We start from the raw sequence: 26,139 nt of genomic DNA on the forward strand, positions 1-26,139 counted from the left end.
AAGATGGTTTTTTACCCCTCCTGTCAAATTTTGCAGAAATTTTTCTGAGTCCTATGGGTTTTAGTCATTGGTCATAGGATGAACGTATGGGGTCCTCATGTATCTTAAGTTTAGTATCAAAATAAATTATTATCTTTAGGTATAGAATAAACCCAATGTGCTACAACTTTTGGGGTGTGATGCTCCCTTAGAACTGGAACTGAATTTGGTACTAGTTATGGGGAGAAAAAAAGCCCTTGCTGAGAAAAATCAAGCAAATAGTCATTTGTTGGCATTTTGAACTATTTAAAAGAAGAAAGTTTTAAATAACTTAGAAACACCTACTTAATTAAAACAAGTGATAAACTGTACGCATCTCTCTGTTCTGCCTTTATGCATGGTTAGCCTGTTGTAGTGATTCTTAAAGGGAATTGTGGTGGTAGTGATTATCATGATTAAAAACTACACTCTTCCCACTTAGACATTATGAAAACTCACCTTTCCGTCTGCTTGTCCCCAGATAATTGGAAATGTATTGGATGTTCTATAGGAAATCCTCGATTCTGGTTTCTTGTATTTGGAGTCTTGGAGGTTCTTTGTATCAGTTAGCTACTGACTGATATAATAATGCCGTACAACAATCAACCACAAAATCCCAGTAAATCCTTCGGTCAAGTTCTCAGCATGCATCTGCAAGCTCGGTCGGCGGCTCTGCTTTAGGCCTTGGCATCTCCCTGACGCCTGTGGTGATTGTGGTTTATCTGTCTCATTCTGGGGCCCAGGTTGGAGGGACAGCAACCACCCAGGTTATGACATTCCATTGGCTAGAGCAGGTACTGTGACTGAGACAAGAGGGAGGGACAGAGAAGTACCCTTTGTACACCATGAGCACCAGGCAAGAGTGACTGTATAACAGATAACACAAAGAATTGGGACCACTAATTCAGCCTCCTCTAGTGCCTAACTCCGCCAGGTCATCTTGAGTTTATTTATTTTTTTGGAGGTTTTTCAATGTTTTTCCAGTCCTCATTTTCTCTGTTGTGAGAGGGAAACTACCAGCCCTCCTTTGTTGGCCGTCTCAGAGGCTGCAGGGTGTTTATGAAATAATCAAAATCACCTTCATGTGCAGTTAGAAGAATTGGAAATGGGAGAACTTTGGAGACAGATATCTTGAACAATTTTCTTCTCTTCCCCTATTTATATAAGTAATATTAGCATGAAATAGTATTTTTTATCATTTCTTATTTTTTAAATTTACCTTTTATTGAGGTAACATTGGTTTATAACATCATTTAAGTTTCATGTGTACAACATTATATTTCTACTTCTGTACACACTACAGTGTGCTTACTACCAAAAATTTAGTTTCTGTCCATCATCATTCAGTTGATCCCCTTTACCCATTTTGCCCTCTTCCCTGCCTCTCCCCATCTGGTAACTATTACTCTGTCCTCTGTATCTATATGCTTGTTTTTGTTTGGTTTAGTTCATTTATTTTACTTTCTTTGTTTGTTTTTTTATATTCCACATATGAGTGAAATCATATGGTATTTTTCTTTCTCAGTCTGACACATTTAACTTAGCATAATACGCTCCAGGTCCATCCACGTTGTTGCAAATGGCAAGATTTCACCTTTTTTTTATGGCTGAGTAATATTCCATTGCATATTTATACCACATCTTCATCCATTGATGGGCACTTAGGTTGCTCCTATATCTTGGCTATTGTAAATAAAGCTGTGATGAACATAGGGGTGCATATATCTTTTTGAATTAGTATTTTCTTATTCTTTGGATAAATACCCCAAAATAGCTGGATCTTATGGTAGTTCTAAATGTTTCGAGGAATTTCCACTCTGTTTTCCATAGTGGCTGCACCAATTTACATTCCCACAGTATATGAGGTTTCCTTTTCTACACATCCTTTCCAACACTTACTATTTCTAATCTTTTTGATAAAAGCCATTCTGACAGATGAGAGGTGATGGCTTATTGTAGTTTTGATTTGCATTTCCCTTATAATTAGTGATGGTGAACACCTTTTCATGTGTCTGCCAGCCAACTGTATGTCTTCTTCGGAAAGATGTTTGTTCAGCTCCTCTGCCCATTTTTTGTTTAGGTTGTTTGTTTTTTTGTTGTTGAGTTGTATGAGTTCTTTATATATATTGGACATTAACCCCTTATCAGATATATGACTTGCATATATCTTTTCCCACTCAGTAGGCTGTCTGTTTATTTTGTTGATGGTTCCTTTTGCTGTGCAGAAGCTTTTTAGTTTGGTATAGTCTCATTTATTTATTTTTGCTTTTGTTTCTCTTGCCCGAGGAGACATAGCTAGAAAGATTTTTGCTAAGACTGACGTCAGAGAGCATGCTGCTTATGTTTTCTTTTAGTGGTTGTGTGCTTTCAGGTCTTTAATCCATTTTGAGTTAATTTTTGTGTATGGTGAGAGACAGTAGTCTATTTTCACTTTTTTGCATGTAGTTGTCCAGTTTTCCCAACACCATTTAAGAGACTTTCCTTTCTCCATTGTATGTTCTGTGCTCTTTTGTTGTCCACTTGTGTGCGTTTATTTCTATCTGGATGATGGTTTACCCATTGATGTAAGTGGGGTGTTAAAGCCCTTACTGTTCCTGTGTTGCTGTCAGTTTCTCCCTTTAGGTCTGTTAATAATTGTTTTGTATACTTTGGTGCGCCTATGTTAGGTGTATATATGTATATTAATCACTGTTACGTCTTTATAGTGAATTGTCCTGTTTATCTTTATATACTGTCCATCTTTGTCTTTTGTTACCTTTTTTTGGCTTGAAGTCTATTTTAGTTGATATGAGTTTGGCTACATTCCCTCTCTTTAGGCTGTAATTTGCAGTGTCATCTTCCATCCCTTCACTTTGATCCTGTGTCTGTCTGCAGAGCTGAGGTGAGTCTCCTGGAGGCAGCATATAGTTGGGTCTTGTTTTTAATCCATCTGGCCACTCTGTGTCTTTTGATTGGTGAAGTCAGTCAATTTAAATTTAGGGTGATTATTGATAGATGAGGACTTCGTACTGCCATTTAATCTTTCGTTTTCTGGTTGCTCTATATCTTCATTGTTTCTTTTTCCTTGTGTTTCTGTTTGCCATTTTGGTTTGCTGGTTTTCTGTGATATTTTTCTCAATTTCCTCATTTTTTTTAATGTTTCCTGTCTCTGCTCTAGATTTACGTTTTGTGGTTACCATGAGGTTTGTATGAAACATTGCATAGGTAAAATAATCCTTTTTCTACTGATGGCATCTTCATTTACCTCTGTGGATTCTGTCCTTTTCCACTTCCCTCTTTGTCTTTTTGTTGTCTCAAATGATCCCTTTTTATGTTGTGAGTTTGTTACCAAATTGAAGTAGCTATAGTTATTTTTTCTGCTTTCCTCCCCCCTTTAAGCTCCTTTATTATGCTATAATAAAGTGTTTAAAAACCTGTTCTCATAAAGAGTTGCTATTTTCTGAGTGTCTATTTATCACCTTACTCAGAGTTCTGTGTACTTCTGTCTTTCTGTTTCTGGTAGATGGCAGGTCTAGTGTTGATGAACTCCCTCAGCTTTTGTTTGTCTGGGAAACTATTTCTCCTTCATATGTGAATGATAACTTTGCTGGCTAGAGTATTCTTAGGTGACAGTTTTTATCTTTCAGTGTTTTGAGAATGTCATTCCATTCCCTCCTGCCTGTAGAGTTTCTGCTGAGAAATCTGCTGGTAGCCTGAGTGGGGTTCCTTTGTAGGTTACCTTTAAAATTCTTTCTTTGTCCTTGATTTTTGACAATTTTAGTATAATATGTCTTGGAGAAGGTCTTTTTGCATTGAGGTAATTAGGTGTTCTCTTAGCTCCATGGACTTGTATATCTGGTTCCTTCCCCAGGCTGGGGAAGTTCTCAGCTATTATTTCTTTAAATAAACTGTTTCCTTCTCCTTCTCTTCTCCTGGGGTACCTATTAGCCTAATTTTGTCCTTCCTAAAGGAGTCTGATAGCTCTTGTAGAATTTCCTCAGTTTTTAAATATCTTATTTCTCTTTCTTCTTCTACTTTTAGATTTTTAGTTTTCTATCTTTGAGCTCACTAATTCTCTCTTCCATATGGTCTGCTCTATTTCCAGTGCTTTCTAATTGCATTATCCAACTCGTTTATTGAGTTCTTCAGCTTCAGATTTCTGTTTGGTTCTTTTTTTGAGTTTTAGTCTCTTTCGTAAAGTGTACCTTCTGTTCATTAGTTTTATTCCTGAGCTCATTGAACTGTCTCTGTGAGTTTTCTTGTAGCTCGTTGAGTTTCTTCATGACAGCTATTTGGAATTCTCTGTCAGATCTCAATATTCTTTGACTTTAGTTTCTGGAGAATTTTCATTTCCATTTTGTGGTACAGTGTTACTGTGGTTCTTCATGGTGCTTGATGAGTTGTTCCTCTTCCTGTGTCTTTGAAGTAGTAAAAAACCTTTCTACTTGATGCTAATGATTCAACAGGTTGGAAGTTAGAGGTCTTTCTCTGTTTTCCATTAAGTGGCCCGACAGCACAGGTTTTTAATTTCTTTTACCTGAGATACCTCTGGTTATATTTGAGAGTCTACAGTTTCCACCCTCCACTGCCTCTGTTAGAGGTGTCGCCCTGTGACCTCATTATTGCTTCTTGTGCCTCTGGTGTTGTTGGTGCCTTGCTGCTGCCAGTGTTGCTGGCGTCATTACCTGGGACACCAGGATAGTGAGCTCTCCTGCTACTTCCAGGATCCTCTTGAGTCCCAGGCTCCACTGTCACAGGGTGAGGGGGAGGATGGGGTGGAGCTGGGATTGCATGGGCATCTCTGCTGTGTCTGGTATTGTAAGGTTTGAGGGCTTTGCAGCTGTGGGTGGAGGTGTGGGGGGCCAGAGTTGTGGGTGCCTCTGTGGCTGGAGGGATGGGGTTCCAGGCCCCACTGCTGTTCCTGCCCAGTTACCTGTGGCTGCTGCTGTGGGGGAAGGGCAGAGTTGTGTGTACACCTCCCTTGCTGCTACCATGTTCTCTGGGGCTGCAGGCTCAGCTGCCATGGTCAGAGGTCCAGGACTACAGTCACCACCTGTGCTGTTCTCCTGGTTCTACCTCCTCTGTTTGTTCCAGTCCACCCACCTCTAGATGTACAGATAAGTAGAATTCTCCTGCATCTGGTGTGTTGGGCAGAGGCACCTTTGTTGAGTAGTGGATGTTTTACTGGTTGTAGATTAAAGGGGAGACACAAAGGGAGCATCTCACTCCACCATGATGTTGACATTATGTGATAATATTTTTATTTCTCTATTAGCCTGAATTTCTTATGAAATTAGTATTCTCTAAATGCTGATGCTTTTATATCCTCAGAACAAATACTTTTTTTTTGCTTTTAGAAATTTGAATTTTATTCTAAATCAGGTTAGTTTGGATGTTTGAATTTTATTCTAAATCTTACTTCACTTAGTTGAATCATTGACTTTAGGTGTAGTACAGAAAATAGTTAAAATAAAAGGTGTGAAAAGATATTCATTTAATTTTCTTATATCTTAAACTTTAAGAATGGGCATCATATGTTTTCTGGCTTTTAGTTTCCATTCATAATGCCTTGTGAATGAATTTATGAGTACTGTATTTGATGTCATCAAATATTTGCATTAAAAAGAAAGTCAGGCGAAATCATTCCCTTAATTTAAGCTGTGGCTTGGAGGAGAAACAACTCAGTTTCTTTGTCCTTTATGTGGTAAATGGTATGTCCTTGGACATTGTGGAGGTATTGGGTGGGGGAGTAATAGTTTGCTATATACTATTGGGACTTTTTATGTCTCTCTCCAATAGTTTTTAACCCAGTCTTGTAAATGAGTATATGCCCACTGATCTTCAGCCCTGACTAAAAATATAACAGTTTAAATCCCAAGAAAAGAGGTAGCTATTTTTAACTCTTCTATGGTATTGCTGATATTTATGGTAGGAAATATTATAATAGCAATATGTTCACTTGGTTCAGTTTAAGTCCCAGGATAATTGAATATATGAAGGCAACCTGATAGTAACATTTGGTATAATCTCTTTATCAATTGTGTTATAAGGTGAAAATTTGTTTATCTTGATAGTGTGAGACTGTTTATGAACATCGTTTAATCCATACCTTTTTTTCCCTCTTAGCTCCCTTTCTGTGTCATCCCAATCTATGGATACGCTATGGTGCTGTGGGATTTATCACAGTGGTAGCTCACCAAATAAGCACAGCTGATGTCTACTGCAAACTGATGCCTTACCTTGACCCATATATTACTCAACCAATAATACAGGTATGCATGTTCCAACTTGGAATCAATCTTCCCTCCAAACTGTGCCCCTTTAAAGAAAGGTTTAGAGAGTCCTATTTTTATTTAAAATTTTAAAAATTTAAATTGGGCTACAGCATTTTCCCATTCCTTTCAAGCTAGTTAATGTTAATGGAACGAACACTATGGAAAGTGAGAGAAGTTCAAGAGACTTACGTGTACATCATGTTGTATGTAACGCAACACTCAGTAGTTCATCCTTTTTCCTTTTGTGCAGTGTTGTAAAGCGTCTGCTATTAAGTGAAATATAGCAGAAACGTATATTAATGGACCTGCTTTTGTTATAAAAGTATAACTGATTTCAGTCCAACTCCACATTTATAATAAATTTGAAAAAGGATTTTTTTTTTTTTTTAACATCTTTATTGGAGTATAATTGTTTTACAATAGTGTGTTAGTTTTTCCTTTACAACAAACGGAATCAGTTATACATATACATATGTTCCCATATCTCTTCCCTCTTGCATCACCCTCTCTCCCACCCTCCCTATCCCACCCCTCTAGGTGGTCACAAAGCACAGAGGTGATCTCCCTTTGCTATGCAGCAGCTTCCCACTAGCTATCTAATTTACATTTGATAGTGTGTATATGTCCCTGCCACTCTCTCACTTCGTCTCAGCCCACCCTTCCCCCTCCCCATATCCTCAAGTCCATGCTCGAGTAAGTCTGTGTTTTATTCCCGTCCTACCGCTAATCTCTTCATGACATTTTTTCCCCTTAGAGTCCATATATATGTGTTAGCATACGGTATTTGTTTTTCTCCTTCTGACTTACTTCACTCTGTATGACAGACTCCAGGTCCATCCACCTCATTATAAATAACTCAGTTTCATTTCTTTGAAAAAGGATTTTTCAAAAGTTTATTTTTGGAGCACTAACTGGTTCTGTTGTTTTTTTAATCTAATGACTACCCCACCTCTCTTGCTCCCTCCCTCCCCCTGCTTACCAAGCAGTGTAGCACTTGATGATAAACTTTGGGTCTTTGGTTTGTACAAGGCAGTTATTTACCAGTTTGTCAATGTTTATACCCTTCATTTTGCTGGACAGCCAACTATCAAAATAGATACTTAAATTGAATGGAGTGTTGAGAGATGATTCTGGCTGTTAAAATGTCCTAAAGTGTCCTATTTTTTTTACTAAAACTCTATTTTTCTTTTGCAAATTCCCATTCCTCTCTAGTTTTCTCTTACTTGTATAAGCCCCAGTGCGCCTTCCCTGTGGTTGGAGAAAATGGCCTTGGATATCCTTTGCAAACAAGTGGCTTTGACTGCCTTCAATCCTTACTTTTCATAATAGATTAATCCAGTTTGGGAAATTATCATCCTCTATTTCATAGAGTTTGTAGATTTAAAAATTTTTATCCCAAGAAAAATTTATATATCCATGAAAGATGGATAATATTGCTAGAAAATATGTCCCCCCTTTTTGAAGTTTATTAAGACTTCCTTGGAAATCAGGTCTGGAGATTCCTGCTACTTTGACTGCTTATTGTATTTAGAAGTTTGGCTCTTAAACTCACAATGAATGAAAGAGAAAGTGTTTCTGGGATTGAAAATTGCATGTGTTTGTAATAACTTTTAGTTGTGGCTTACTAAAATAAATCTGATATATAAGTGGTTTGTAGAAATCACCATTCTCTTTGTTTTCTCAGAAATTATTATTATTATTACTTTTTGCTTTTATCGTTGTTTTATATTTTGAAAGGCCAGGATCAGGAGTTGAGAGACTGATTATCTATATGCTTCATAATTTTTACCTTTCTACAGTTTGGATTAGACAAAAGATACCTTTTTATGCTGGTTTCTACTGGCCAACTTACTAGGTAGTTAAATATAGCTAAAGAAAGTCCTCTTGGTTACTGTTTAGTAATGCTCACCCTTTTTATTCTAAGTGCATTGGCAAGGAGAGTATTGTTGGGGATTAAAAAAGGAGGGATTTTATGAACTCTGTGGAGAGAGTAATGTTTTTTACAAGTGGTTGAAGCTATTGAGAAAACCTGATGACTGAAGGGTGGCCCTGTTGCTGTTGAGCATCTTCTCTGGATCAGTACTTTTGGCTGCTTGACCTGTGAACTGCAGGTACTTTTTAGATCTAGGAAGTCATCTGACATTTTGGGATCTAGAAAACTTGGGATCTAAACTTTTCTAGTCTGAGTATTTATTAGTAGTATTCAAGTATGATGGACACAGATGTATACTCAGATGCTAACAATGAATGAAGAAATACTGTAGCTCTGTAAAGGTCACTGGTATTCTTTTTTCTTCTAAGCAAAAATTGCAGATATTGATATCTCCCATTTTCTTAGAAAGTGAATATCTATGTTAACTTTACACAGGTTATGTATTTATTGAATTTGAAAACAGATGTACTCTATGTTGTATCTTTGGCTGATTCTTTTTATTTTTCTAATATAGATTGAAAGAAAACTTGTTCTACTCAGTGTTTTAAAAGAGCCAGTAAGTCGTTCTATATTTGATTATGCTTTGAGGTCTAAAGATATTACTAGCTTGTTCAGACATCTTCACATGCGTCAGAAGAAACGAAATGGGTCTCTTCCTGACTGCCCTCCACCTGAGGACCCTGCCATAGCACAACTTCTGAAGAAATTGCTGTCACAGGTTGTATCACCTTTCTGAAATCTTAACATTTAAATGCAAATTTTATAAAAACATTGAGGTATCCGTGTCACTCTTAAAAATATTTAAAAATATTTTGATTAAGTTGTATCATAACAAATGAGTAAATAAATCTGGCAAATATGCATTTGCTTTGGTATCTAAGATATATTATGATGATGATAAGGCATTGGGTTGAGCTAAATAAGGAATCATGGGAGACCTAGTAAGTTTTTTTGTGATTACTGGCTATGTAAATGAGGGAAAGAGTAGGTATAAGCTTAGATTTAAGGAATATCCTTGATTGCATTTCATATTTCATCAAAAATATAATTAAATTCAGTTAAAAGGAACATTACAAAACACAGATGCAATGCAGAAAAATCCTGGTTTATTTCAATTCAAATTTAGAGAGTCTTCACTACGTGCAAACAGCTAAAATAACTGGAGTTTATAATGCATCTTAGATTGAATAAACCAGAAGTTTACTGCTGTATCTTAAAATTCTGTGAATTTGGATCCTTTTAACAAATCTCATTAGAACTAGGAAGTAATCTTTTTATTATGCTTGGCATTAGTAAGTCCTCTTTAGAAATATTAAATCTAGATTCAGCATCCTGTTTTAGGAGGGATGTGTGGATCCTGGAGAAAACAAGGTAGAAGTGAAACTGGTTAGAAATGAAGGCTGTGGTTTCTGAATAAATGTTCTATGAGCCTTAAAGTGAATACTGAGGGACACCTGACTGTCTTTAAGTCTGCAGGACGTCTTGGTTAAGAGAAGAGTATCAGTCATTGTCTTGTCTAAGAGAAAAGAAGATGAGAAAATACTTCTGTCGCAGAGAGAGAATCGGTCAGCTTTGGGCTGTAAATCCTTTCATGTATTGTACTTGTCACTGAAAGTACAGTGCTGTTTGATGCTCAGACATTGGTTTGGGTGATTGAATGTTGGAATAGGCTTCTGTGGGGGGCTGGTCAATAACCGTCTTGGTTCTTTTAGGTCTAAGTTTATGTGAAAACTAGAGCTGCCTCTGAATGTCCCTTCTAGGACAGTGGTTCTATTTCCTATATTTTAGAGGACTTCCCTTTGATGTGACTAGAATTGCCAGAGAGCTTTTTCTTTGAGTTTTCTTTTAACATTGGCTTGTACATTAGATGTATTTTCCAGTTTATGGAAAATTGGGTATTGAATCACATTTTTCAGTTGTTTCTCCTGAGTAAGTAATCCTTAACAAGATTTCAACATGCAGTAAAAACCACCCCAATTTAGATGTTTCTTTGAGCTCGGATGGTGCGATTCTTTGTATTTCTCTCTCTCCTGCAAATCCTGTATATTAAGTTGAAAGCTTCTGTACTGAAGTTTTCTCTTCTTTGTAAGTCATTAGTTACTTCAGGGAGCTACCGCAGTTCCTAATACTTGTTTTTCACCTTGCCACGGGTGTCAGTTTTCCATTGCCATGGGTAAAAGGAGGGAGAGGGAAGGAGCAATTTCTATAGCCTTTCGACTTCCTGCTTCCTACTGCTCTTCTCCCAAACCCTCCCACCATTGCTGCTCCCTCGGTGCCAGCCCCCATCACCGGTGCCATGATGAAATCACTAAACCCACTGACTTGTATTCCTCTGCGTGTCAGTGCTTGATGTATTCATTCATCTCTCATTTGTATGAGTGGAAAAGGAGAATATGGAATCCCCTGTTTTATGTTGTCTCTGTGAATAATAATCTTAGGAGACTCCTCAGGGGCAAGAATACTCTTTATCAAGGTGTAGTTACTGCTGGTGGAAGGAACAGGAGGCCAGAGTGTCTGAGGTCCTCAGAAGTAACAGCACAACACTGGCTTCCGTTGTTTGAGGACATACAGTGAGTCTATACCTTCTATATTGTGTGACTGTCCTTGAAATAAGCTTGAACAATAGTTAGCACCATTTTATTAGATAAGAACACCGAGGCTCAGTGAGCATAGTTAACTTCCTGTGTGCACACAGTTCAGTAAGTTTCAAAGCTAACATTGGAACCGGAACCTGTCTTTACTCCACACACACCCCACTGTGCCATCTTGCCTCTCAGAATAAACAGAGGACAAGGAGCTAAAGCTGAAAGGCTTGCTTGAGTTTTATGTGGACTTAGGAAGAAGTCCTTGGGCAGCTCAGCTCTTCCAGCCCTTTGCGAGCCCTTTCTCTGCCTTTCCTTCTTTTTGGTCCCTGCACTACCGAGTTTCTTGGGATTACTAGAAGAGGCTTGGAGCCAGGGGGCGCTTTGGAGGTAGGAATTGAATCCTTTTCCTAAAGTCAGGGATACAGAGGGAAGAGACATGTTTTTAGCCTCTGCATTTGGGAATTCTGAAACCTCCTGCAGAATTTTTTTTACTTGGGGGTCTGTGGTGCTCTTTTGTGTAGGACCACTTGAGGACGCTTGAGATACAGTGTGAGTAAAATAGGCCTTTCCAGAGCAGCCTAGCATTGTTTCTGTGGTATGTTCAGAGCACCAGATAATAGACTTAAAGAACAGTTTTGGAACATGTGGGAGTTGGAATCTGCCTATACTCCAGATTTTCAATAGGACTTACCATCTGGAGATGACAAATGGCAGGGCTGTTTTAGATTGATCTCATCTGTGAGAGCTCCCTGATTTTTTTTTCTTATTTTAATAAATCAGACACTAATACAGAGTACAAAATGATTTCACTCCTTACTTTAAAAAATGACAAATACTTTACATTTTAAACTTTTAAATATTTTTAATTAAAATTTTTTTTGACTGGGTAGTGTAGACATAAGGTGTAAAATTAAAAAGGTATATAAGAAGATAACATAATAAAATCTAAGTATAATAAAATGTATATATAATAAAATGTAAGTTTTCCTCTAACCTCTGACTCCTGGCCATCCATTTTTCATTCTCTGTTGATTGTGACTTTTATGCTGTTGGGTGCTGAATCCCTTTATACAGTTGGTCCTCTGTATCCATGTGTTCCACATCCATGAATTCAACCAACTGTGGATTGAAAATATTAAAAAAAAAACCCCGAACTCCAGAAAGTTCCAAAAAGCAGAACTTGAATTTGCCTCTTGCTGGTAACTATTTACATAGTTGTATTTACGACTGTTTACATAGCATTTACATTGTTTTAGGTATTATAAGTAATCTAGAGATGATTTAAAGTATACAGGAGGATGTGTGTAGGTTCCATGCAAATACTACACTGCCATTTTATTTAAGGGACTTGAGCATCTGTGTATTTTGTTATCCACAGGGGTCCTGGGGATGGCTGTATAGTGTGGGATTTGTTTTGCAGTTAAAGTTACTTGGAATTGGTTTGATCCTGTTAAGCCTTGTTATTTAGCTTTGTCAGGACAGATCCAGAGCAACCTTGGGTCAGTGGCCAATTTAGCTTGACTCCTAAGGACTTGTGAGGACATGATGCTCTGTCTGGTGAGGTCTCTCACCTCTGGCTCTTAGGAACATGAGTGATCCCCAGCCCTGTGTGAGCTCTGGGATTGTTTGGCTTACTGCTTTCTGGTTGCCTTTCTCTGGTCCCAGGTGATTCTGTTGACACACATGTAGTTCAGCACTCAGTGGAAGGCTGGAGGAGCCCTGACCATAGCTCTTGCTCTGTGCCACATCCCTCTCCTCCAGGTCTCTGCCCCACACATTTAGCCTTTTGGCTTCCTGGAACTCTGATTTGTCTCTTGAACGTGGCTTTATTGAATCCTATTTGAGTTCCATGGCCTGGAAACTCTTCACAGAGTAAGCTGGGACAGTCATAGGACTCACCTTTATTTTGGGGAATCACAGCCATGTGCTTCCTGTTTTCCAGTGTCTGAAAGTGTTGTTTCATATTTTTTTCTCTGGTTTTAAAGTTGTTTAAAATGGGAAGGTAAATCTTGTCCCTGTTATACATCATGGCCGGAAGCAGAAGTCTGAGGGCATGTTAATGGACTCACATTAGTATTGCACTTTGCTGGGCTTATTAACCTCTGGTTAGAGCAGAATCTCCCAGCTTGTTTTGCTTTTTCAAGATTGTCTTGGCTGTCCTTTGTCCTTTTCATTTCCATATACATTTTCCAAATATTTCATCTTGTCACTTTAATAAAAAAATTGTTGGTATGTTGATTGAGATTGCATTGGAACCTATAGGAGAGAGTCAGATCTTGACAGTGAGTCTTCCAGTCCATGAACATGGTATGTGTCTTCATTTAATTAGATCTTTAATTTATCACAATAATGTTTTATGGTTTACTTTGTAAAGCTTTATGCATCTTTTATTATAAATATTTTGGGTATTTGACTTTTAATGCTATTATAATTGGTATATTAAAAAATTGTTTTTGAAGCTGGTATATAGAAAAAAATTTGTTTACTGATCTTGTATTCAGCAACCTTGTCTGACTTAGCAATTCTAATAACTTGCTTATGTGCTTCTTTTGAGTTTGTACATTCACAGTCCTACCATGTGTGAATAGTAGTAACAATATTACCATTTTTCCCCTGTGTGAATCCTTTTGTTTTCCTTGCCTTATTTAAATGAGGAGAATCTTCAGTGTAGTGTAAATGGAATTTGTGATAGTGGGCATTCTTGTCTTGTTTCTCATCTCAGTGGGAAAATTCTCAACATTATACTGTTTAGTGTGATGTTTGTTAATAGTTTTTTTGGTACAATCTTTTTATTAGATTAAGGAAATTCTCTTCTGTTCCTGGTTTGCTAAGAGGATTATTATGGAAGAATTTTATATTTTATCAAATGTCTTTTCTTTATCAATTGAGATCATTGCATGGTTTTTCTTTTATATTCTGTTAATGTGGTTGACTATACTGATTTTCCTATGTCATATCAACCTTTTATACCTAGATTTTTGGACTAATCACAACTTAAGCATATTATATTTATATTTAAATACATTTTTATTGTAAAATACATAAAAATAATAAATATAAACTCAATTTAAATAATATAAAGTAATATAAATATTATGCAAGATGTTTTTATGCAGTCTGAATTTTGTTTGCTGATACTTATTTTTTTAAAAATATTTTAAAATTTAGACTCGTGAATGACTTGTCCTTCAGTTTTCCTTTCTTGTAATTGTCAGGGTTTTTTCTTTTTTTGATGGTGTACGTCTAACATTTTTTATTGAGATATAATTCACACTCAATAAAATTCACTCTTTTAAAGTGTACAATTCAGTGGTTTTTAGTGTATTCACAAAGTTGTGAAACCATCACCACTGTCTAATTCCAGAGCATTTTCATCAGCCTAAAAAGAAACCCCATTCCGGTTAGTTGTCATTTCTGCATTTGCTTCTCCCTCTGGCAACCAGTAAATCTACTTTGTGTTTCTATGAATTTGCCTGTTTTGGATATTTCACGTAAATGGGATCGTACGATATGTGACTTTTGTGTCTGGCTGCTTTTGCTCTGCAAAATATGTTCAGAGCTCCTCCATGGTTGGGATATCTCTCCACTTCAGCCTTCATTATGGCCTTATGATGGCCTTCCCTTGTGTGGACTAAAGCAGAGCCTCCTTGTGAGCTGAAACATAGACTAAAAAAAGAGTAGAACTCTTACCACAGCTGTAAGATTGTCTAGGAAAATTTTAGGGGAAGTGTAAGTAAATGAATTTCAGGTTAATATTGGAAAATATTCAGTCAAGGATCCCTTATAATTATTGTATCACTACTTTAATGTTATTTTAAGAAACAAGGAATTTCTTAGCTTTCTGACTTTCTAGAGTTTGTGTCCTCTTGTGCTAGCAGATTGTGACTATTACCTTAAACTCCAGTTTTAGAGGGATTTTATATCGAGGCCTTAGGGAATTGTCATTTTATTTTTTTTCATTTGCATAATAAAAACATTCTAGAGGAGTATGTGGATGGTTGGAAAGTTAAGAAAATGCAGAACTGTTCCATGTACCAGAATATTTAAGTTGCACATTGAATTCATTATTTAAATTAATTAGTATTCTTTAGCTGTCAGACAATTTGAAGTGTCTTGGGTGGATTAACTTATTAAAATTTGATAATAACCTTATGAGATGGGTGCTAGTAATTATCCTCATTTTATAGATAAATAGAGGTCCAGAGAAAGTGGATAGCTTGCCTAGGGTCATACAGATTGTAAGTAATGGGGCTGGAATTTGAACCAAGGTAGCCTGACTCCAGTCATCCTGTTACCCTGGAATGCTGGTGGGTGTGTTGCTTACATTTGCCTGTCAGTTCCTGAGGTGTGCAGAATGCTTTATATATCAGAGTGCCTTCACAACAGTGTCCCACTGCATATTCTCAACACATCTAGGGACCAAGTTGAAGTACATACACTTTATTTTGCTTCATATTATATTTCCAGAATTTTTGTTTTGATACTAAATGTTTGTTTATTTAAAGTTATATATTAAAGATCTGCTAGTTACCAGGCACTGTATTAAGTTCTTTGGAGATTTCAAAGAAGAATTATATTTGAATGTCGCCTTTTAGAAAGAACGTTAAGATATAAATCATGATACAAGGTGGAAGATGCCACAATAGAGGGAGAGTGTTCTGGGAGATCAGAGTTATGAGATGTTGTTCTTTATTGATAAATTTCTGTTTCTCTTGCCTTTACTTGCTTCATTTTACCATTCTGACTCTGAAATTTTAAACTGAGTGGTTTGACCCTTCAGCTGTTAGTCATTTTGAGGCCTGTTATTACCTACAAAAAAAACCCCTAGGACATATGGTTTCATTTGGTTTTAGGGAATGACGGAGGAAGAGGAAGACAAACTCTTGGCACTGAAAGACTTCATGATGAAATCTAACAAAGCAAAGGCCAATATAGTGGACCAGAGCCATCTCCATGATAGTAGTCAGAAAGGTGTAATTGACCTGGCAGCCTTAGGCATAACTGGGAGACAAGTTGATCTTGTTAAAACCAAACAGGAACCAGATGACAAGCGAGGTTAGTACATTTATGTGTCTGTATGTTTAGCTTGTTATTAATAGTTATTTCATAAGGCTAGTTTTAGCTGATTAGTAGTAAAACTAAAAAGTCACATTTCCCAGATATAGAACTTTGAAATATAGTGAGTGAGTGACTCCATTACATAGCAGGAAGATTTGGGGGAGGAAAATGGACTAACAGTTAAGAAATTAAGTAAACTTCCAAATTCACAGGTCTGTATGTGTCAGAGTCAGAATTCAAACCAAAGCCTGACTCCAGAGCCCTCCTCTTGCTTCTGTGGAAGTATATGATTGAAGGTGAAATTCTGTTTTTTAGTCCTTTAAACACCAACCCAAGGCCAATAGTCTATATGAAATGAGGTAAAGTTTCCTAGCTTGTTGCTAGTAGGTAACGCCCAGTGAATTGAAAAGAATAGTCTTGCAAAGGAGAGACTAGAGACACTTTCACCATTTGAAGCCTTGAGATTTAAAAGTGTCGGCTCTTGTGACAGTGACATTGACTCTGATTGTGTGAGGGTTTTAAGATCTCACGCATTCTTCCTTTAACCCTTTTTGCAGATACACTCACTTCAAAGCACATGCCTTTTAAGATCCCTCTATTCCAGTATCACATTTTGAAGGCAGCTGACGAATTACATTTAAAAAAAACTTCTAACCGCTGAACTTGGAATAAAATATTTGCAACTTAATTATTATTGGTTTGCAGCCATAAAATGTAAAGTATTCGTACAGGTTAATAGGAAAAACTGCAGGCATCCGAAAGAAAAATAGGGAAGGATTTGAACATACAAGTGATATAAGAATAGAAATACACATGTTTGAAAGGTCAGCAATTAAATGAATGCAAATAGAAATGAGATGCCATTCTCTGCCTGTGTGATTAGTAAAGACTGATGATGCCTGTGTTAGCAAGGGGGCAGGGAAATGGGCATTTTCACTCACTGTTGGTGAGATTATAAATTGAACATATTCTTTTTTTTTTTTTTACTATTTGACTCACCATTGGAAATTTCTCATAGAAATGCTGACAGATGTGAAGAAATATGTATAAGAATGTTCTCAGTGAAAAAGGAAGTAATTGAAATGTCCATTAATAGGATAATGGTTAAATGTTCAGCTGTATTAATTAAGTAGGAGAAAAAGCAAGTTGTGAAACAGTATGTATTAATTTTTGCAAAATAATACAGCAATATATCATTCAACTTTATAGTTTATGAGGTATACAAAGTTATGGGAGCAATTCATGTTACATATTGGAATGCCAAAACTTTGTTACTTAGTGTACTTTTCATAATCAAAGTTTTTGAAAAAAGCATTTCTCATCTATCTGTAGTCAGGAGGTGACCCTATTGCAATTGACTTTTTATTCTTTTTATCCCCCCATGTAACTGATACTGGATATAGAGAGGTCATATTTAGCATTGTGGTCAGTGACATTTGAAAAAGTTGTTTTTGTTGTTGGTTCTTCAGATAAAGTGGTTACTTGAAATTGACCTAGCCTTGGGAAACTAGGAGCATTTAGGTCTAATCATTAACACTGTTGAAAGAGTGCATCTGTCCATCTGCCCCAGAGATGAAATGAGAGCTAACAAGTTTATATGTAAATATAAATAAATTGGCCGTCATAAAGAACAAATAGTACATGAAGTCCATTGCTGTACCCCTCCCCCCACAAAGAGCAGTAAAAGCACATATTTGTTGTAGATTATTCTGAATCTTTTTTCATAGCTAGAAAACATGTAAAACAAGACTCAAATGTAAATGAAGAGTGGAAAAGCATGTTTGGGTCACTGGAACCACCAAGCATCCCACAGGCCCTACCTAAAGGGAGTGACCAGGAGGTGATTCAGGCTGGGAAGCCGCCTCGTTCAGAGTCCTCTGCTGGCATTTGTGTCCCTTTGTCGACTTCTCCACAGGTATCATCATCCAGGCAGTAGAGCGCCTTTTGTCTTTGGATCCCATTCTGCTGTTTTGGATGTTTAAAGGCTGTGTACTGTACTGGAAAAAATCAATACAGTGGCTTGTCCTTTAGGGAGGATATGTTTCTTTCTAAGAGAGGTTTATCTTTAACTTTATATCTAAGGGGAAATCTAGTATTGAAAGCACCGAAAAGGTCTCGTTTTAGAGTACTCACCAATAAAGTGGTCTGAAACTGTGAGTTGAAGATGTCATTATGAACTGTGATTCTAATTAGGCTGCAGTGAACCTTTAAAATCTTCTTCTTCTAGTATAACATAATTATATCTTTAAAATAGCAAAAATACTTCTGGGAAGAAAAGGCCCAAGTTTGCTCTGTGTGAGAAATCTCATCATGATTTTGATATATTTGAAGTAAGTTTGTAATTTGAGGTAACTCTTCCCTAGCCAATTATATTTAATTGAAAAATATGAATTGAACCAACTGATAAATTGAAATTCTCTTCAGTTAAATTAATGGGGATTTTTGTTTAACGTTATTGCTACACTGATAATTTTTTAAAAATGTAGAGCCCTGGAACTTGTGGTTAAACTGCATTTAAACTAGACTTTCATTGAAAAAATGTCCTTGTATTTAAATGGATTTAAAAATTGGTACATTAATAAGGACAGAAGGCTGGTGTAATGAATAGAGAGAACATGGGTACATTTTTATCATCAAATACACTTTGCTTGTGACACAAATACGTATATTCTTTTTGTTTTGCAGGTTCCAGAAGTGACAAATGTCCAAAATAGAAAACCAACGATACAGGTTTTAAGTAGTACAATTTTACCGTCTGCCTACCAGATTCGGATCACAACTTGTAAAACTGAGCTTCAGCAACTCATACAACAGAAACGGGAGCAGTGTAATGCCGAGAGGATAGCTAAGCAGATGATGGAAAATGCTGAGTGGGAGAGTAAACCGCCACCACCTGGTAAATGTGCCATTAATAGGTAGTTGTATTCCAGCCCAGGTGCCAGAGCCTGGAATCTAATGGAAGAAACTGATAATCAGTTACCAGGCAAAGGAAGTGGGAACAAAACTGTCACTTTGAAATCCCACAGGAAGAACCAATAAGTGAGAAATCCCAAGTCATTATTTGTGAAATTTGGATCTTCTTAGCTGTGGCAGTGCCTTTTAGGCCAGTTACCTACTGTTTTGTCCTGTCTGTGGTCCATGTTCCCCATTTAGAGTACTAGGTTTTACCCACCTGCTTAGCATCATGCCACTTTCTCATTGAATGTCAGGCTTCTTAGAGTAAACTCTGGCTTTTTATTTCTGAAGGGATTAATAACTATTAATTTTATTTAAACAAAAAGGTAAAAACATTTAGACAATAATGGGTGCTTTAGAAAGAAAACAAAATCACCTATAACCATCACTCAGCAATCATCAACATTAAGATTTTGGGGAAAGCACTTCTGTATTCTGAGAAGATTTAGAAGAAATTTAGAGATATTTCAGATGAAAATTATAGCTCACTGTGTTAACAGACAATGCCTAGTGTTATGTGGTAGAGCTAGTCTTTGATATTGGATTGGCAGATTTTTAAAAACATTTTTAATGAGTTTCTGTATAGATTTTGTGTGTGTGTGTGTGTGTGTGTGTGTGTGTGTGTGTACGCGGGCCTCTCACTGTTGTGGCCTCTCCCGTTGCGGAGCACAGGCTCCGGATGCACAGGCTCAGTGGCCATAGCTCACAGGCCCAACCGCTCTGCGGCATGTGGGATCTTCCCGGACCAGGGCATGAACCTGTGTTCCCTGCATCGGCAGGCAGACTCTCAACCACTGCACCACCAGGGAAGCCCTAGATTTTAATAATAAAAATGTAGCTTGAAAACTGAGAAGAAATGTATAGTGTGCTTATGTGTAGAGACTGAAAAATCATGTGAATTCCCATGGGCTTCCATTGTGAACTCAGGGAAAATTCTGGTGGAGAGCAATGGTTTAATGATTTTAGAAATATTATTAAGTGGTAAGTGGCATCTTTAGTCACAAATTTTTTTATGAAAAGAAATATCCTGGAATGTTTAAGTTGTTTCTATAATATAGTTCAATATGATTTACTAGCCCAGCTTTAAAAACAAAAAACGTTGACCACACACTATTTTACGATAGAATCTGTCTTTATAAGTGGCATTTTAAAGTGGAACTATACATTTTTTTCAGTAATCCCAGAAAAGGTGTCAGATTTTGTGGTTCAGGAAATGTGCAGTGACTGTTGGACTTCTGATTTTTCCTTTTCACACTTGAGTGGTTGTGTGAAATTGATTTTCTCTAGGGGGAAATGTTCAACCTAGCCTGCTAGATTGTCTAGACTTCATGGCAGAGTGTTTTTGATTCTCAAATCCAGCATATCCTCCTTAGAAATCACATTCAGCTGTTCTTTCCACACATTTGAGCTAGAGATTCAAGGGGAAACATTTTTCTATCGTTGAGTATGCCAGGTTTGGCAATGGTCTTGGTTTCATTTTTGTTTCTTAGTAAAAGAAATGTTAATTTTAAAATGACTTTATTATTAATTAGGCACAGTGCTGCTCCCAATACAGTATAATCTTCAGCATAGCTGTCTGTTTTGTTTTATTTTAAACTTGATTAATATTAAATATTATTAAATGTTATGCCTAATATAAAAGTTTATTTATCAAACATTGAAGATTGTAATATGCAAAGACCTATGCTAGGTATTGTGAATGATTCAGAATGGATAATACATAGTCAGTTCTCTGGCCTCAGGGAATTTATAATTTATTAGAGGAAATTAATTATACATAAAAAGAATATACATAAACAGAAGTGTATAGATGTCATAAAGAAAGTACTAGAAAATCCTTGGGCATTCTGAGGCTATAATTTATAGTACTTTTATACCAACCTGTTGATATCACAATAAATGATTGAAGGTAGAGAAGAAATAAATCAACATTTGGGTGTTTACTGTGGCCCTGGGAGAGTGTTAGACTCTTTATATCTCATTTACCAATATAGTCATCCTTTGGGTTAAGTAATTTCCCCCTCATTTTACTTTTGAGTTAATTGAAGCTCACAGAGTTTAAATAAATACCCCAAGGTCACACATGAACGTGTGGTGGGTCTTCGAGGCTTTCAGGACTGGGCTGCCTCCCTAGTGCCTGATTTCTCTAGGTCAGGGTAGTCATTACCTCTTGCTCTTAAGCAAGTAGTCAGGGTTTTTCCGGGTAGCAGGTGACTATTGTGCCTTCTCAGACACTGGAGAAGGGCCCAGTGCAGTCTTTCTAAGGCTGTGTGAACATGGGTGTCTTTCTCCATAGGCGATAGTATCTGTCGTAGTCCAGTAGGGCACTCTGAATTGGCTAGCTTTTGGGACCCTTTGTTTAGTTCTTATGATTGTTCTCCTGTTGGCTGTTGGTGCTTGTAGCTGGGGGTGAAGGAAAGGTTGTGTTTGTAAACTGCAACTTATGACACACTCCTTTGCTTTTCCTTAGGGTGGCGGCCTAAGGGGCTACTAGTTGCACATCTTCATGAACACAAATCTGCTGTGAATCGCATTAGAGTCTCTGACGAACATTCACTTTTTGCCACATGTTCAAATGATGGCACAGTGAAAATCTGGAACAGTCAGAAGATGGAGGGGAAGACCACCACCACCAGGTAACCTATGCATAGGTGGAGAGTCCAACCATCCATCCATTCAGTCAGCAAGTGTTTATTGAGTGCTCATTCCATGACAGGTGCTGTTTTAGGTACCAGAGATACAGTAATGATAAATGGACACAAATACATGTTCTGTGGAGCTTTCCTTCTAGTGGGAGGTGACAATAAACAGTGTATATAAGTAAAACATACAGTATATTAGATGGTAAAATACATTATGGAGAAAAATATAGCAAAAAAAGAGAGAGAGAATGCAGTAGGTGGGGTAGAGTAGAGTTTAAAGAACTCATCTGCTGCCTCACAGAGATGTCAGTTAAGGAGAGACGTGATAAAGGTGAGAGAAAATGCCATGTGGATGTCTTGGGGAAGAGCATTCTAGGCAGCAGACACAGGGGCTTCAGAGGTTCTGAATCAGAAAGATGTTTGGCATGTTTGAGGAAGAGCAGAAAGGTCTGTGTGAGTGGGAAAGAGGGTCAGAGGGCCCAAATTATACAGGGCCTTGCAGGCTATTGTGAAGGACTTGGACTTTGACTTTGAGTGAGATGGGAGCCTTTGGATGGTCCCGAGTGGTGGAGAGACATAATCTGAATTAAACTTCCACAGAATTACTCTGGCTTTTGTGTTGAGAATAGACTGAAGAGGTGCAGGGCAGAAGTATTAGGAGGCTTTTTCTGTAATTGAGCGAGAGGGGGAAGTAGTGGGAAATGATCAGATTCTGGGTATGTTTTGATGGTGGAGCCATCAAGATTTGCTGAATGGGTTAGAGGGAGTATGAGCATGGGAAAAGTCGGAAAAGGATGGAGTGGCCAGGTGTGTAAGGATAACATATATTGTAACATGACCCACTGGAGTAGTCAAGAGAGAGGTAATTATTGAAATCTTTAAGACTCCTCAAATATGCATGATGTGATTATGATAAGTGGGATTATAAGAATTATTTTAGGTTTGTACAACTTTATAGTTATCTCCCTACTTGATATTCATATTTGTTCTGTGCCTAATTTGGTCTGGGTCTGAAAAGAAAGCTACTAGAAATCAAAATTGAATCTTATGTACATGAAAAGATGTGGGGAACCTTTGGTGCTTTTCTCCTTATCAGTTCATTGACCAGAGTTAACCACAAAATGGTCAAACAACAAAATATCTTTTTTTTTTTTTTTTTTTTTGTGGTACGCGGGCCTCTCACTGTTGTGGCCTCTCCCGTTGCGGAGCAGAGGCTCCGGACGCGCAGGCTCAGCGGCCATGGCTCACGGGCCCAGCCGCTCCGCGGCATGTGGGATCTTCCCGGACCGGGGCACGAACCCGTGTCCCCTGCATCGGCAGGCGGATTCTCAATCACTGCGCCACCAGGGAAGCCCAACAAAATATCTTTGATAAACTAAAATAATTCAAAAGTTTACTCCTTACCAACCTGATATGACTTTGTTCTGTTTATTTTTTTAAAAGAGCTCTATATTTTTACAACATGCTTAATTCTTTTTCATGTTCATTCTGTCTTGGCATTGCATTGGTAAGAACATAAACTGAAAACCAGTAAAAGAATCCTGGCTCCATGTAGCAATTTTTTGTCCATATTTTATTACGAAATTTTCAAACCTCAAGTAAAGTTGAGTTTTGCGGTGAACCAGCATATGCTTGCTTCAAGATTCTAAATAATTAACAATTTTACTATATTTGATATGTCATATAATTATCCATCCTCCTATCAATTCATCTTTTAAAAATGTGTTTCAAAGTGAGTTGCAGACATGAAGAGACTTCCCCTAAAAACTTCAGCATGCATATTGTTAATATTTGTTTATATTTCTCCTTTCTTTTTGGGTATAAAATTCATACTCTGTGAAGTACACAGATCTTAAACGTTCCATGAGTTCCAGCAAATACACACACCTGTGCAACTTAAACCACACTCAAGATACAGATGTAACCAGGATGAACCCTCGTGTTCCTTTGCATAAAATCCCTGCCTCTTCCCTGCCTACAACCATTCTTTTGATTTTCCCCCACCATTATTAGCATTTTGATTAATATTTTAAAAACCTCTTCTGATAACTGTTTTCCAAATGGTTCTTTGTTACTATCATCGTTAGTTGCATTCATTATTGCTTTTATTAGGAGGGTGAGTTTAATTGACGTGAGTAAACTTAACTTTGCAAAAACCTCTCTTGTTAATTCCAAATGATCTTTATCACAGAGCCATGCCTTCTGTATCCCAGTGTCATATTTTAGGCAGTGTTATACCAGAAAATGCGGCAATTTAGCTGACAGTAACTGTAGTCTTTGGGAAGTTTGTATGATGATTAGGAGATTGGGTTCCCTTTGGCAACAGCTGCTCTCTTGCTTTGCTCTAACACCTGCTCTCTTGTTTGTGGACTGCAGTAGGCCTTGGCTTGGAGGTGCTTCATTCTAGGTCCAGGGAGGGGAAGAGGGGAAGGGAATAGAAAGTGTTGCCTTCATCACATGCCTTTGTGAACTGATGAGGGAGAAGGAGGACATTATTATTGCTAGAACCATGTGGAGAGCAGCTGGTGGCTGGGAAAGAGCAGCAAAAGTGATACTATATTTTCTTAGGAAATCTACTAGTACATTCTGACTACTGAGGCTTTTCCCCTATGCATTATGTTGGCTGACCACCCAGTTTCCAGTTCTTACTTTCTCATTGAATTTGGATTCGTGATTTAGGCCATCTGGATCTTGGCTCTGCCATTTTCTTCTTTTTATTTGAGTTAAACTTTTAGTTTGTCCCTTGGGGACTAATTCTTGAAAAATTGCTTTTTTTCTACACTTTTACATAGATATTTTTCAATTTGATCCTTTGTAGTATTCTAAACTGTATTTTCCATATACACTTTTTGTGCAACCCCATTTTTGGCTCATTTAGCTTCTCAGTTTTAGGGAAGATTGATGTATTTGGTACTTGCCGAATTTGATGGTAAAACATCTAAGTGGAGTTTTGTCCCAATGAAGAGTTGAAACAATATGAAGCATGTGTAAGAAAGTTATCAGTGTTAAGATTACATATTTTAGAGTCACAGATAGTGTGGAAGCTGAAATTTTTGATTGCTATCGCTACCCTGAACTAAAGGGCTATAAAGACCTGAGGAGGCCTGAGGCCTGAATTTTACAAAATTGAATTTTGGGGACAGGAAGCGAGTAGTCAGAAAAGAAGGGAGAAGAAACCACTTAAGTTATGTCATAGTGCAACAGAAGAGAGGGTTTAAGAAAGGGACTTATAAACAGCTCTCAAATGAAGTAAAAAAGCCAAGTGGCATGAAAGCCTAGTAAAGCATTTGGGTATTCTCACACAGTGCCCTTTGGTGAAGTATAGTTCATACATCCATAATCCCTGGAGGGCCTTTGGACATTATATATTACAAGCCTTTATGATGTACATATCCTAAGGAGATACTAAGAATAAACTCAGAGATTTAGTTTTAAGGCTGTTCAGATAGGCTTTCTTTTTAATTGTAAAAAACTGGAAGCAAACCAAAAGTTCAGCAGTAGGGGTGAAAATGGATAAATAAGTGATTGTTGTGGAAATACATTTTTTTGATATGGAATATATTGATATAGTGTGTGGAAATATAGGTTTGCGAAGTAGGTTTAAGAACCAAGGTAGTATTTCTGTTTTTAGAATGACAGAGTAAGGACTTTAAAAAATTTGTTCCTCTATAAAAACAATGAGAACATTGGCAAAAACTGTCAAAATCAACTTTTTCAGAATTCTAAAAATTAAAGTCCTACATCAATCTGAAAATTGTTATTCAAGAAAAACAGCTGACTCTCAGAACAATGAGCCATGTATGTGGTCCCCAGTTTCATCCCCCACTACCAAGCTCTGTGGTGGCTTTGAAGACTAACAGTCCCACAACTACAGTAACTATGAAAACCAACAGCTGAGTAGCCACTGGCAGGGCCATAATGGCTTTGGAACTCCCCCAAAGCCCCATCTTCAGACAATTGTCACTATTTGACCAGCTTGCTGGAAAGCTCCATAATCAGGGCCTATCTTTATTTGACCTGACTATTGCCTTGTTCTTTGAGAAAAACTCTACCCATAGGGCATTTGTTGAAATTATTGGTGGTATTTGTTTAACATTGCAGCTGCCTGAGGTGGCATTCCCAGTTGTAACTCATAAGAGGCTGACAAAATACTTTAAAGGAAGAGTGAGATATCAGTAGGGGCCTTTTGAAAAGTTTGGATGTTTTCATGGATAAGACCACATGCACATGCATGGTTGTGCACAAGCCCAAGAAAGAACTGAGGAGACCCCAGATTCTCACCTCTGGCTGACCTTGAGACTCTGTGCAAGCAGAAAATGAAGGATAAGGCCAAGTTGTAAACTGCTTTGCTGAAGGTGTACCACAGCGAGCACAGAGAGCCTCAACAAAGGCTGGAGCCCTTATCAGTTCATGAGATGTAAGGAAATGTCATTAGCTGACCACTAATTTAACTGAACAGAGTTCAGTGGCCACACATGAGAAAGAATACAGACTTTGTAGAATTAGTCAAGGCAAGTCATTAAACAAACAGCAACAACATTGGTGTATTATTTCCGAAGTTGATACATATCAATTAGAATGTCCAGTTTTGGACAAAAATTGCAGGTCAAGCAAAGAAATCAGAAAGTGTGTTCTATACACAGGAAAAAATGCAGGTAATAGAAACAGTACCTCACTGATCCCAGACATTGGAC

The 26,139-nt window shown here is 37.5% G+C and overlaps 1 protein-coding gene across 4 annotated transcripts in view; it reads left to right on the forward strand.

Annotated features, from left to right (window-relative positions):
- PIK3R4 (phosphoinositide-3-kinase regulatory subunit 4) overlaps nt 1-26,139 on the forward strand; it is a 71,905-nt gene that overhangs the window by 24,445 nt on the left and 21,321 nt on the right. For 3 of the 4 annotated variants that reach the window (XR_010840637.1, XM_059065466.2, XM_059065468.2), the window contains 6 exons: nt 6,124-6,269; nt 8,720-8,923; nt 15,644-15,845; nt 17,576-17,763; nt 18,534-18,744; nt 21,274-21,439. Coding sequence is in view for 3 of the 4 variants with exons in the window: in XM_059065466.2 (XP_058921449.1) it covers nt 6,124-6,269; nt 8,720-8,923; nt 15,644-15,845; nt 17,576-17,763; nt 18,534-18,744; nt 21,274-21,439 (1,117 nt within the window). In the remaining variant the exon portion in view is untranslated. The remainder of the gene's footprint in view (nt 1-6,123; nt 6,270-8,719; nt 8,924-15,643; nt 15,846-17,575; nt 17,764-18,533; nt 18,745-21,273; nt 21,440-26,139) is intronic. The other variant, XM_067033806.1, reaches the window with a different exon arrangement.

The sequence above is a fragment of the Kogia breviceps genome, chromosome 5, assembly GCF_026419965.1.
Source record: "Kogia breviceps isolate mKogBre1 chromosome 5, mKogBre1 haplotype 1, whole genome shotgun sequence".
Lineage (NCBI taxonomy): Eukaryota > Metazoa > Chordata > Mammalia > Artiodactyla > Physeteridae > Kogia > Kogia breviceps.